Source organism: Balaenoptera acutorostrata, chromosome 11, assembly GCF_949987535.1.
Source record: "Balaenoptera acutorostrata chromosome 11, mBalAcu1.1, whole genome shotgun sequence".
Lineage (NCBI taxonomy): Eukaryota > Metazoa > Chordata > Mammalia > Artiodactyla > Balaenopteridae > Balaenoptera > Balaenoptera acutorostrata.
The window spans coordinates 82,303,413-82,318,495 of NC_080074.1; the positions used below are offsets into that span (position 1 = coordinate 82,303,413).

Genomic DNA, 15,083 nt, shown 5'->3' on the forward strand with positions numbered 1-15,083 from the left:
ATGTACACAACTTGTGGTGGGCAGGGAAGGCATCAGTATAGACTCACTCCACATACTGGCCCACAGGAAAGCGTGATGTAGCTCATATACCAAAATAGATGCCCACCTTGCTTTTGTATACAACCAAACTTGGCAGGCACCCAGAAGGACTGTGGGTTTGTTTTGATGACAGGGCACCACATCAAGCTGCTGTTAAACCTCCCAGCCCTAGGAATTCACCTGCTACCCCTCCTCCCTCCCTTTCAGACTCTTGGCCCTTTTTCCCACCCAACACCCAGAGCCTGAGGCACACCCAGATCACCCACCCTCACATGACTAACTGCAAGGCTTCCTGGCAAGCAAGGTCCGTCTGTTATCTGTCCCTTTCTGATCCTAAGATATATGGAGACATTTTTGTAAATGTTTGGCACCTAAGTAACATGATGGTTGTGGATAATGCCACAATGACACAGGGAGATCCAGTAACAAGACATGCAGGATGAGGGCAAGGGGCACTGAGCTGCCCTAGCATCTCAAAACCAGAACTGTGGCTTCCTATGCATTTATCGGGGTGGGAGAAGGGATGTGCAGAATTAATTTCACCGACTCCTCAGCAGCAAATACATTCAAAATGGAAGGTGTCTTGAGGACCCCACTATACCCTAATCACGAGTCTGGTCACTCCTCTGGAGGAGCTCGGTGCAGTGACAGCTGGAAAATCTGAGTCCCGATTGAATCTGCTTCACCAAGAGTCCTTTTGAAGAAGCTTGGCAATGTAATTCATTTCTTTTGAGCAAATGTGCAGCACATCCTTGGGAAGGCCATGTGGAAGGATGCTCTCCAGCCCAGTCAAATGATCCAGTCTCACTATTATCTTAGTTCCTTCTAAGTTTTTTTTTTCCTACTGGCCACCGTCACTGTACAGAAAACAGGCAAGCACCATGCAGGTCAGTCATCGATGGTGGGCAACCAGAAGGCCATGTTGGAACAAGCACTGGCAAAAGTCATGAACTTGGGGTTGACCTGCAGACAGGTGATGGGGCCTGTGTGTTTGCCATCCAACATCGCTACTTTTATACCACTCTCTCCATTCCAGACATGGATCTTGCCATCCTCTGTACCAATCATAATAAACTGCGAGTCTGGAGTAAAGGAGGCCTCCAGTGTGACGGCTTTGCTGCTGGCATAACCCCCAAACGTATGCATCACCACTCACTTGAATGCATCGATCAGATGGATGAAGCTGCCATTGGTAGAGATGAGGATGAGTTTGCCTTCACTGCTGAACTTAACTCTCGTCCACTCGCAAGTCCGATCATACTGTGTCTTAAATGTCGCAAATGGCCCCTTATCGAAAGAGCGAAGATCATAAAGTTTGACCATTTCAGAATTAACACCTGCAGTAAAAATTAATCCTTCTGGATCAAAAGAACAAACTGGTTTGCCCTGTAGATGCATGAGACCCTGGCAGTTAGGGGACTGGAGATCCCAGAGCCGAATGGTCTTATGAAGAGACCCAGAAATGAAAGTGTCATCCACAGGTGACATGGACAAGGCCACCACCCTTTTTCTATGTCCAGGAAAGTATCTGATGTATTTGTTGTCATGAAAGGACAGGTAACGGATAGTATCACCTGTTTTGTTAGGGCTGTAAACGACTGTGTTTGCTGCATGAGTGTATCTGATGAGGTCCATGCCATATTTCTTACTGTACAGGGTTCTCTTTGGTTTGCCCTCCTGGCAGTCACAGAGCACGATGGAGTCGTCATCGCTGCTCGAGATGACCGTCTCGCCGTTGAGGCTGAAGTCGAAGCTGTTAATCTTGTCCGAGTTCTCGCGGAACACCTTGGCAACATGGAAGTTCCGCAGCACGCTGTCGCTCAGCTTCATGGCGGCGAATGCTGGAGGTGGCGGCGGCTAAAATGGATTTTTATATTTTAACCTTTGTTCTATGACCTTTCTATTTTTTAAAATTAATATTTATTTATTTATGGCTGCACTGGGTCTTAGTTGCAGTGCGTGGGATCTTCATTGCGGTATGTGGGATCTTTCACTGCAGGGTGCAGGGTTCTTCGTTGGGGAGCATGGGCTTCTCTCTAGTTGTGGCACGTGGGCTCTGTAGTTGTGGCTTTTGTGCTCAGTAGTTGTGGTGTGTGGGCTTAGTTGCCCTGCTGGCATGTGGGATCTTAGTTCCCCGACCAGGGACCTGTGTCCCGTGCATTGGAAAGCAGATTCTTAACCACTGGATCACCAGGGAAGTCCCTATTCAATGACCTTTCTAAATCCATTTACTAGCTGTAGAAATTATTTTGTAAGTTCCTTAGGATTTTCTGTATGCCCAATGATGTTGTCTGAAAATAGCATCAGTTTTGTTTCTTCTTTTCCAGTCTACATGCCTGCTTTCTCTTATTCTTCTGTTACAATTTTAGAATTACATTTCATAAAATACTCAGTGAGTGGTAATGGAAGTGGACATCCTGATCTTAGGGGTAAAGAATTAACTTTACGATTATGTGTAATGTTAGTTGTACAGTTTTTGTAGTTGTCCTTCATTAGATTGAGGAGTTTCTTTTTAATACTTGTTTGCTGAGAGCTTTTTTCATAAGTAACTGCTGAACTCATTAGCTAATTTTTCTGCAACTATTGAAATGATGTTTTTACTCCTTTATTGTGTTAATATGGTGAACTCCACTGATTGATTTTCAGAGATTCAACCAATCTTGCATTTGTGGGATAAAACCCACTAGGACCTGATGTATTATTCCTTTTATATATTACTGGATTTACTTGTGAAATATTTTGTTAAGAAATTTTGTGTCTAAATGTAAAATAGATAGCTAGTGGGAAGCAGCCACATAGCACAGGGAGATCAGCTCGGTGCTTTGTGACCACATAGAGGGGTGGGATAGGGAGGGTGGGATATGCAAGAGGGAGGAGATATGGGGATATATGTATATGTATAGCTGATTCACTTTGTTATACAGCAGAAACTAACACACCATTGTAAAGCAATTATACTCCAATAAAGATGTTAAAAAAATTTTGTGTCTATATTAAGAAAGTATATTGTCCTCTAATTTTCTTCCTTCACCTTTTTGGTAATATCTTCTTAAGTTGTAGTAAAATTTTACTAGCAGATTTATTCCCTCAGCAGATGTCCTCTGGAGAATCAATGGTCAGAATTATATCCTATGTTCACCCCATATCAACTAGTGACAAAGGAATGGTTTCCTAAGCTTGATTTTAGACTATTAAGGATACACTTCTGAGAGAGGGGCTGCTACTAAAGCTATGTGGAGAGGGTGACTCCCCAATCAAAATCACAAGTTGTTTTGGAGAGGGAAAAGGAACAGTTCTTACAATACATCCACAAAAGATATTATTACTATCATCCCCTTTGACAGAAGGGGAAAAAATAGTTTAAGAGGTTAAATAGCCAAAGGTACACAGCCAGCAAGTAGGAGACCCAGAATTATGGCATAATGAAAACAGTATGACTACAGGTGCCAAGCAACTTGTTATAACCTAGTTATATCATGAAGTAACTCTGGGACCTGTAGCTATTCACCAAAACTCTCAGGAGCTCAGTCTCTCCATCTCAAAATTAAGCTCTAAAGTAAGTTCTATGAATCACAAATTTCACTCTCAAAGACAGATTTCCACAGCACGTGTCCCCAAATTTTATTGAATTGATTAATGAACCATTTGTGACTTGAAATATCAGGAACTAAATGTCAATATCAATTATGTTGGAAAATAAAGCAGCTAGAATATTGGTTTTGTGTAAGAAACTTGGAGCAAGAAGAGCTGAAGTTTGGAAACTGAGTTTACATGATATTCCATCTTCATTTTCTTTTTTAAAAATCTTATGATTTACATAGTTATAAAATTTCTACTACCTTGTAATTAAATACATGTAAAGAATTAAAGCAACAAAAGATTTAAAGTTATGAAGGAGACATTATGGTAGTGAAAAAACTTAAGCATAACTCAGTTTGAATCTTGGTTCTGCCTCTTCCTAAAAGAGTAAGGACAAGTCACTTAACTTACTGACTCTCAGATTCTTCATTAGAAGAGGCACGAGAAAGTCTGGTGAAGATTAAAAAAGCTATCTCTCAAAGTTATATGAAAATGATGAGGTAATATATGTAAAATTAATCACAAAATATATGTACATAGAAGGTGCTCAATAATTATTTGTCCCTCTCCCAATATTACTTATGATGATTATAAATGTGCTTCCTTGTGAAGTGGATATTTCTAAGCTAGTCTGGATAACTTAGAATGTGTGAGGCTTTGATTACTGTATATTTTGATGAAAACTGAGACTCCTCTCCAAGCCTTAAATTAATCCAGACATAAGAGGGGTTAAGGGAGGGAGCTGTAGCAATAGGAATTGCATCTTTATGATTTTCTGTGGTGTGCCTTGCTCCCACTCCCTTCTGATCCAGGTACTTGAGAACTTCTTCCTTAATGAGGTTTTTCATCTTCTACACAGCTATAATTTTACTCCCAGGAAGATTTACATAGATGTGAAAGAAAAATTCTACCTGAAAGGTTAAGGTCCCAGGTAATAGAGCAAACCTTAACCCTACACGTGGTAACTGAATTTAGGAATTTGGGAAGGCTTATTAATACCCTCCCTAATTCTTCTTCATCCACTGATTTATGCTTGAATTCTCTGTTTCATTCTTAATAACTCTTAAATTACATATACAAAATCTCTGTGGTAACAATTGAAGAGGTTAACCAGAATTTTGCAATTACCCATGAAGTGAGGAGCTACAAGTAGATTTTAAAGAGGATTAAAGGAAAGCTTTAGAACACTGAAGGGGGCAGAGTGTGGGAACCAAAGACAAATTTCATCCGGAGTTTTGTCCAGAACTAATCCTTATATGTAACCCATCACAACAGTTTACATGTTTTCTATTCCTCTGGTAGCCAGTAGTTGAATTGGATTCTTTGCTTCTTTTTTCAAGAGAATAGCTACCAACCAATACATGTTCCTAGCTCATCTTTTATTACTCTCCTATAGAAACCAAGGTGACTTCCTTGCTAGTCTCAAAATATGCTTTATACTTTCTTACTTCTACATGATTGCTCAGAATATGTCCTACCCAGAAAGCCCTCGCTGTCCACTGAAATCTTGCTCATTGGTCAGTGCCATTTTCAAATACTCCCTTCCTTGTTCATCTCTCTTTGTGTCACTAAACATATGTTACCTAGGATGGCAGATATTTTGTTAACAGCTCTATGAAATCATAAGGTACTTTATCTCAGAGAGTAACAATTAGCTATCTCTGTAGTACCCTCCACGACAACTTTCACATTATAGGCACTTCATTTTTAATCTATTTGCTTAGTTTCTATTCTATTTGTAAAATAAATATAGAATAAATTTGTAGCATAAATTAACAAATGGAGTAATACTGTGCCTTGAAAAATCACTGACCTGAACAAACTGAAAATTTCCTAAATCCCTTCTAGTACCATCACCAAATGGTATGTATATGTTTTTGGGGGAATAGCTCACTTTTGACATTTTGTGTTTGAGTTGTTGCTGTTATTATATTTTAGAGATATCACGGAAAATAATAAATGAAAGACAGTATTCTAGATAGGAAACAAGAAATCTGAGCATTGGGCACTAAAATATATGATGACCAGTAATTTATTTCATTAACTTTCTCAGAGAGCTAAATTGCTAATCTTGGTTACTTGCTATGACTGATGTTTGTTGGTTTTATTGTAGCAACTCTTCCATCTGTTGATGGCCAGTAGTTAAATTGGATTCTTCTTTCTTTGCCAAAAGAGTAGTTGACTTAATAAAAGTGTGGTGTTTCTATATAATATTAATAATATCTCCTTTTTTTTTTTCGGTATGTCATTTGCTCCAACCAAGAAGACTCATAGTTAATGTTGCCTGTCCTTCACTGAAAATTAACTCAAAAAAGATCCACCCTAAATGGAAGAGCCACTCTGTCAAAAGACAAGAGATGACCATGGATCAGAGGACTATTTGTAGTTCAATGGTTTAGAGGTTAATACAAAGACATGTTATTCCTGAGTCCTGTTGAAGTCTAAAGACATTGCCAATGCACTAAATTGGAGACAGTCTGATAAAATAATTATGAACAAAATATCACCGGAGACTATCAATTTTTAAAAAAAATTTAATACAAATACATGGTAATTTTCAATTTTCACTCCCTTTGGAGCATATATATCCTGACACTTTAAAATTTCAAGTGACTTAGGCTTTGCATTTAAAAAAATATATTCCTTTCTGTTATGTCTCTGATGTAGTTATTTCTCACCCACAGAACCTAGAATTAGATGATTTTCAAGAGATAGGAATAAAAAAATTGCTGAAGATTCTACCAAGGTCCAAAATTGTTCTTGAATTAAAGGGATGTTAAGCCTAACTAAAGTGAAGGAGAATTTCCATCCAATAAATTTCAGAAGTGTAGGGCTTCTAATTTACCCCTCTGCAATTGACAGTTCTTTGAGACTGTGTGAGTCCCCAAAAAGAAGGCTGGAAACAGCCAAATTAAAGGGCAGACATCTTAGATCACTCCAAGAATCCAAAATGAAACTGCCTTCTGCAGCTCCACCCAACAAACAGAAATTTTCCAGTTATAAAATTTCCATCCAATCTCTTTTCAGAATCCTAACCTACACATTTTGTATTTCAGTTCTTCCTCTTGTACTGGCTTAGATTTCCCTCAGATCTGTGATTCTGTCTTTATTTCAAAAACTCAGGATTCCTTACTTTCTGAAGACTGATTTAATGATTTACGAATGATCTTCTTTTGCCAGGTTGTCAACAAATTGTCCAAGACTGTGTTCCTGAAATAGCTGAAATCATTTTCAGGCCAAACTCCATAGACATTACATTTTATTATCCTAGAAAGAACCGCAAGACATTAGTCACTGCTAGTTGCATTCCTATGTTATGAAAGACTTTTATTACTTCTGTTTCTATATTCACAAGAGTGCCCCAGTTTTCCCAACATTATTTAGAATAACAAATCAGTATGCTCCTATACTATCATCCATTCTGTACCCAAAAGACTCTGATTAGTAAGGTAGACATTTCAGAAGTGCCTAGTTCTGAGTCAGCTGAGGCTTCATGCATTCATTACCTCGTGCTTGTGGTCATGGCCAGGACAAAATATTTTAGTTCCTTAATCTCAGAGGCTTGTGACTCTGGGAATCCACCAGCAATGACCCTCGGCTCAATCGTCTATAAGTGATCATTCCTGTGAACAATCTCCTTCCATTTCATCACAGTCTTCTTGGAAGGTCCTCAACAATATGGTCAAGCCTGTATTGAAAAACATATATACCACTTTACTCATCTGAAATGAAGACTCAGTAAAAGTATATGCACTTTTCTGCTCTGCCTTTTCACACTTGCATTTATACTGTGATCATTTTTATTATCCTTATACTTTTAAAATATGAGTTGAGTAGTATGTAATATTTTAAAATGTGGCTATAGAACAATTAAACATTTCTATTTAGTATTATAGGGTTTAAAATTGTTTTAACATATAATTACACTATGTATCTTTTTTTTTTTTAAATTGGGGTATAGTTGATTTACAATGTTGTGTTAGTTTCTGCTGTACAACAAAATGAATCAGCTATAAGTATACATATATCCCCTCCCTCTTGGACCCTCTTAACCACATCCCACCCATCTAGGTTACCACATAGCACCGAGCTGAGCTCCCTGTGCTATACAGCATGTTCCCACTAGCTATTTGTTTTACACATGGTAGTGTATATATGTCAATCCCAATCTCCCAATTCTTCCCCCCTTCCCCCACCCTGTGTGTCCTCATGTCTGTTCTCTATGTCTGCATCTCTATTCCTGCCCTGCAAATAGGTTCATCTGTGCCATTTTTCTAGATTCCACATACATAGACAGATGAATGGATAAAGAAGATGTGGTACATATATACAATAGAATATTACTCAGCCATAAAAAGGAATGAAATTGAGTCATTTGTAGAGACGTGGATGGACCTAGAGTCTGTCATACAGAGTGAAGTAAGTCAGAAGAGAAAAACAAATATCGTATATTAACACATATATGTGGAATGTGTATCTTATTCTTAATGATTTTTTGGTTGTTTGTTTTTGACCTTATCTTGGGTGTGTATATCAAAGTGATAACAGAGGTTCTTTAATTTTCTCTTTACTCATCTCATATTTATCCTGAGGCTCTTTGGGAGTAGAATTGAAATAAAACAGAAGCAGGAGCTTAGCAGGTTTTCTAAGCAGCAGTTTATTGGTTCTACAACATAAAAGAGGAGAAAGGCTGTAGGTGTTGGTTTACAGGGCTGGCTCCCTTGGCACTGGCTGAGCAGAGTGCTTCTGGGCTATAGGACAGGCGTGAGCATATATGGCACGTATGGCTTCATGGAGACAGTTGAGAGAATAGTAGGCACTCCTTACTTTTATAGGCACTCACACTTTTACTGCAGTAGTTCCATAGGTACTCACACTCTTAGTGTAGTAGTTCAGTAGGCACTCACTCTTTAAGTGGCTTAAAACCTTGTATCCTACAATTGGCTGTCATTGTGACATGAGAGGTGAAACCCAGTTAAACACTTGGTCTTAGCTTTGGCCCCCTGGCCTGGGGTGGAGTGGCTTTTCTACCTTGTTGGCCTGTGAGGTCACCCCACGCCCCTTCAGTACTTCTCTGAAGCTTCTGTTTATTGAGTTGGTTATTAATTAGTGCTACAAGTGAATTCTTGCTGCACCATCTGACTATACCTGTGGCACCCTGTGTCACTTCCCCTGGATCACCTCTGATTTCAGCCATAATTGTGATGAGCGTTCAGCACAACCTTAGAGTCACCTTCACTGACAGCATCCCACTCCTAAGTGCACCATGTGCCTTTTCACTTTCTGCTCCAGGGCTTTCTTTAACTCTGCAGGAGCCTATAAGATGAGCTTGGTCCATGCACAAGCTCGGTCCAGAAATTCAGAGTAGTTAATACTCATCAACAAATATGGGATGTGAGCTGGTATGTAAGGATTACAACCTCCCATTCTTTATACCATTAAGTGACAATTCTAGTAAATATTTTGAATGCGTCTCTTGACATCTCCTTACCCACAGTAGAGACTTTGATAATGCTCTCATATTTTCTCCTCCTTCCTTGTCTCACTCTCCTCATTACTTCACTCTTGTATCCTGGGATTGTATCTTAAATGAAATACCCTTGTCCAAGTCTTTGTCTCAGCCTCTGCTTTCAGGGAGCCCAAAGTAAGAGAGTTGGCGCAGAAGTGGTCCTTAAAAGACAATTCTCAGAATTGGATTATAGAAATGGTTCACTCACCAGTGAGAAGCAATTATAGATGGCATTACTGAGGATAAGTGGAGAGGTGATAACTTCTAGGATGGTTATAACTGCTGGCAAGTTATAGCATTACAAGTACTAAGATGCTCACCTGTGTTGGATTCAGAGGAGGTACAGATATGAGTAGAAGGAATGGTATATAGCAGGGGTTGGCCTGCTGTAAACTGTTCGCTAAAGCTGATCCACTGCCTAATTTTGTTCATAAACGGTTATTGAAACACAGTCATGTGCATTTATTTACATGTTGTCTGTGGCTGTTTTTATGCTATGTTTAGTAGTTGCAGCAGAGACCATATGTCTAACAAAGCCTAAAATATTTACCCTCTGACTTCTTACAAAAAATGTTGGCTGATTTCTAGTGTATAGCATGGGTTAATCTCAGCTAGACTGGATTGCATGCTATTGATTGCATGCCTATCTCTAGAGTTGCCTGAAGAATAGTACTGATCCTTGACCAAAGCCACAGAATCTACTAATTGAGATGAATTGTACTTTGCAAACATGAGTCTGTGAGTTGTTTGAGGACGGGATATAATTACTTGTTAGCATTGCATAATAATAATATTTGGATTTACCAATTATGACTTTGCAGCTGATTTTAGTAGAACATGGTGGGGGGGGGGCTTCAATGTTTGAGGCTGGTCACATGGCTGGAATGTGGTTACATAAATAACTTACTAAATAAGATCCCGTGAGCATAAGCTAGTGCCATAAGTGTTAGGAGTGGAATGATTGAAAAGATCTTTGACTAACCTTTATCTTGGACTTCTCAGTCTTCTGAACTGTGAAAATAAATTTCTGTTGTTTAAGCCACTCAGTGTAGTACTTTGTTCTAGCAGCCTGAGCAGACTAATACAGATGATAAAAGAGATGAAAATGAATTTTTTGTGTCTGAAATGGTTACTAAGTCATCCTTGGTTTGAAGTGGTAAAGACATTGTGCTCTGTGATAGGGGAAAACTTATCAATGGTACTTAAGGATGATAGATATAGAGCCTAGGAAAATAGGAAGATGGACTGAAAGGGATGTATAGATTGACAGCAAAGTGTCAAAGAGTTTTGTTAATCATTTCATTGCTAGTGAAGAGGCACCAGAAATTAAGTTTATTTTTGCACTTTGGTCAGAAAGTGAAGCTCGAACCAAGGGAATCTGAGTGACTGTGATATTTGAGAGGAAAGCTACTCCTGTTCGACCTCTAGTTACAAAAAGCATGGTTTACATGGGAAATGTTGTAGGACAAGAGAACATGGGGACCAGAGGATATACAGTTAAGAAATTGAATCACTTTATTGATGGGTATAAGCAGTTCCCTGGGGAGTCATTGTTAATCTGTTACTTAGAATTATTTACCACCCCATCAGCTGGGGTGGATTCCCCAGCTCTGGATACTGCTGAATGGAAAATATGTTTTGGTTAATACCAGAACTACAATTAGCAGCCATTTTTGCAGAGATGAAAATCTCACAGGAGGGACAAATATTCAACCTGTTGTATTGGACTAAAGGAGGAACACATCATACCTGTAAGGAAGAGTCGAGCTACCCCACCCCATCTGGCTAAACTTGGTCACATAGCAGCAAATGACTTACTACTGAATGCATAAGAGAGTCTCATGTCTTTATCTTTCAAATCTCATCCCATATAAATGAGAATGGGCAAGGAATCAGGCACTATCAAGACTACTATTGCTTCCAGAAACATGGGTTAGATAGTATAATTACTTAGAGACAAAGACAGTTGATTTAAAATAAATGATAGTTGGAAGGTAAAATAATTGCAGCCACTAAGTTTCAGAGTATTTTGTCATGAAGTAATATGCAGCACTTATATAATGAATACAATATCCCATGGTGGATTAAAATGTGGGGTTTTTGGCAGGCTTCATTATGAGACTCACAGTTTTTTTTTTTTAAACATCTTTATTGAAGTATTATTGCTTTACAATGGTGTGTTAGTTTCTGCTTTAAAACAAAGTGAATCAGATATACATATACATATGTTCCCATATCTCTTCCCTCTTGCATCTCCCTCCCTCCCACCCTCCCTATCCCACCCTTCTAGGTGGTCACAAAGCATCGAGCTGATCTCCCTGTGCTATGCGGCTGCTTCCCACTAGCTATCTATTTTACATTTGGTAGTGTATATATGTCCATGACACTCTCTCACCCTGTCACATCTCACCCCTCCCCCTCCCCATATCCTCAAGTCCATTCTTTAGTAGGTCTGTGTCTTTATTCCCATCTTGCCACTAGGTTCTTCATGACCTTTTTTTTTTTTTTTCCTTAGATTCCATATATATGTGTTAGCATACTGTATTTGTTTTTCTCTTTCTGACTTACTTCACTCTGTATGACAGACTCTAACTCCATCCACCTCATTACAAATACCTCCATTTCATTTCTTTTTAGACTCACAGTTTTTACCTCTAGGGATCTGGAAGAAGGTTATGTTTTCTCTGGCAGAGAATTCCCCATCATTTGAGAAGCAGGTCCTTGTGTTGTACTGGACCCTAGAAAAGACCAAGTTTCATGTCATAGGGCACCAAACAAGTTACCAAGATGCTCATCATGACCTGGATAGTATCAGACCCATGAGGTTACAAGACTGGATGGGCACAGCAGCGATGCATTGTACATATCTGAGATTGGGCCTGGACAGGTCCAGGAGGCACCAGTAAATTCTTTGAATTTGTAACCTGGCCTCTCATGACACCCACATTTATTGTAGAAATGCTTCTTCCTCAACTCACAGTATACCTCACAGAAGGTTTCCTAAGGCCAACTGGTAGAAGTAGGAGAAACTGGGAACTAGTTCACAGATGGGTTTATAAACATATTCTAGCTTTAATTGGAATGCTTCAGAACTTTAGCCCCACTCAGAGATGTCCTGAAAGATAGTGGTGGGTCATCCACCAAATGGGAAAATCTTTGAGTGGTACACTTGGCATCCCTTTTGTGTAGCTCATGGTAAGGATGCAAATGGAATGCTGACCAGTGGCCAGTAGCTTGGAAAGAGCAAGGTCCAGGACAAGGAGATCTGAGGAAGCAGCATGAAGATAGATTTTTTGGGGGGAATGGACACTTTGTGTGAGGACTTTGTATTAACTTTAGTGCCCACAGAGAGAATCCACTACAGAGAAGGCAACCAACAGTCAGGCCAAATAATACAGTAGATTTCAGCTAGTTTCTATGCTCAGGCTCCTCATCATTGCACAGAGGATCCATTAAGGTAGCTATGGTGGCAGTGATGGGGGTTATGCATGGGTAAACCATAGGATCCCTCTAATTAAGACTGATTTAGCTATTGCCATGGCTGAATGTCCAGTCTGCCAGTGAAGAGGCCAACACTGGGCTGCTAATATGATACAACCAACCATCTACTTGAAAGCTAATTGGTTATATCAGATCCCTTCTACCCTAAAAAGTGCACTGATTTATCTCTAACAAAATTATCTAGTCTGGATTTGGATTTGCCTTATCTACCCATAATACCTTGGCCAGCACCACCATTTGAGAGCTTATAGAATAAGTCATCTATCAGCATGATACCCTACACATATTGTTTCGGGCCAAATGATCTGTTTTATGATGAAAGAGGTACAACACTGGGTGCATGGCAATGAACTCTACTCATCTTACCCATACGTATCTCAGCAGCCTGATGCAGATGACATATTAGAATGGTGGAATGTCCAGTTAAAAGCTCAACTAAGGTGCCAGCTTGGGGCTAACACTGGCCGATCATTGGCTTGGGGTGCTGTCTTCTAGGATACAGTATTATATTGAATCAGCAGTATGTATGTGGGAGCTATATCCTCAACAGGCAGACTAGATGGGTCAAACAACCAAGAGATGGTAGTAGGATTAGGCCCTCTCACCATCACTTTCAGATGCTACTTGTGGAATTTGTGCTATCTTCATAACACTAATTTCTGCTTGATCAGAGGTTCTAGTTCCTAGGGAGAAAAAGCTTTTACCAGAGAACAGAGTAAGAATTCCATTGGTTCTACATGCCATCGGAATAGCAGGCACAGAATGAAATGACTAAAAAGATGGCAGTGATTAGTCTGATTTCTAGGGAGAGCCAAGGTTGTTTCTACTTAAGTTGAGGATGATGTCTGGAACTCAGGGAAATCTCTGGGTGCATCTTTTGTTATTTCCATGCCCAGTGTTAATAATGAATGACAATTACAGCATTCGCTTCCTGACAAGAGGAAGACAACTAAGGGCTTAGATGTCTCAGGGATGATGATCTACATGTCTTCTCCAAGACGTATTGATCAGTTGGAGGACTGACAAAAAAAAAAGTGAGAAATATCTAAAATGGATAGTGGGGGAGGGAGATAATGAATATTAATTCTTGCTTTGGGGTCAGTTGTAACAACAAGGATGTCAGTTTTCTCACCTAATCTCCTTTTCTTAAGTCTTTGCTGATACTGTAGCTGGCCACACCTTTGAAGCAGACCGTGTGATATATTGGATTTAATGGAGAGCTTGGGCAGATTGGAGGGATGTGGGAGGTGGGTTGTATCAGACAACTCTTATATTCAATATCATATATTCTAAGCCTACATTTTGCACCAGCCATAATAGTAGCAACCATATCTGCTCAGATTTTGATAAGCTTCATGAAATTGAAACTTGACCATGCCTCATCTTGAGCTTCATGGTATGTACCTCTTGCTTTCTGCTCCATGGTTTCTCTGAAGTCAGAGTATGGGATATCTATGGGTATTAGTTCAACACCCACAGTATGCGATTAGAAACTGCAGGAGAGTTAGGTTGGTGGGGCCACACTTGACCAATGGAATATAGGAGCTAATGTATAACTTTTTCTTTTGTCTCCTGGGCAGTTAGCTCTGAGGCATATTTCATAAGGTTCTTTGGACAGTACCATAATATCGAACAACAATTGCCTGAAGCAGTGGCCAACTTTATAACACATGCTTCAGTTGTTTTTTGGTCTTTCCCTGTTGAGTCCCCAGTCACTCATGCCTGTTTCCTGGTTTACATTCTCAAATAAACCACCTGCATGTAAGGCTTTATCACAAAGTCAGCTTTAAGAGAGAAATATGTGCTAGAATTATTTCTCTATATGCCTTTCTCCCTAATGGACTGTAAGTTTCTTCAGGGTAGGGACGACTAGGTGCTCAACTGATGTTTCTTGAATTAATTGAATCAAGAAAAATTCAACATACATAAATATTTTCCAAGTATGGCCTTGGTCTGATTTTTTCTTTCAACAGAGTAAAACATAAATATCCAAGGAAATTGAAGTTATTTTAAAAGGGAAGATTACTTGTTAAAACAAATTTGGTTCTCTTTACTATGGTCAACTGTCTTAAGCCTATGAGGCAAGGGACAGTTAGATAGGTCAATAGAAGATGGAATATCTGAAAACTGGCTGCCATTATGTGGCTTCACTTAAGAAATAATTAAGCATCATAAAAATAATTAAAATGGAAAGAAAACTACCAGTCACTAGAGTTAGGTGGTCTAATTACAATAATATATGCCACTTATTGAGAACCAAGTGTTGATAGGCACTTTTCTCAGTATTCTCCATGTATTCTCTCAGTTAATTCTCGTAATCTCATACAATAGAGACTTACGGTTCTTATATATGTGGAAACTGAGGTATGGAAATATTAAATAACTTGCCCAAGTTCACACACAGGAAAAATGAGTTAAGACATGACCTCAGACTCTCTACTCTAGGACATCTTCA

General features: G+C 39.3%; 1 protein-coding gene across 1 annotated transcript; it reads right to left on the minus strand.

Moving 5' to 3' along the window:
• Positions 1–927: 927 nt before the first annotated feature.
• Positions 928–1,869, minus strand: LOC103002000 (WD repeat-containing protein 82-like). The gene is given in 1 exon segment (XM_057557195.1): positions 928–1,869. A coding segment is annotated over 1 exon segment (942 nt).
• Between the last annotated feature and the right edge of the window lie 13,214 nt (positions 1,870–15,083).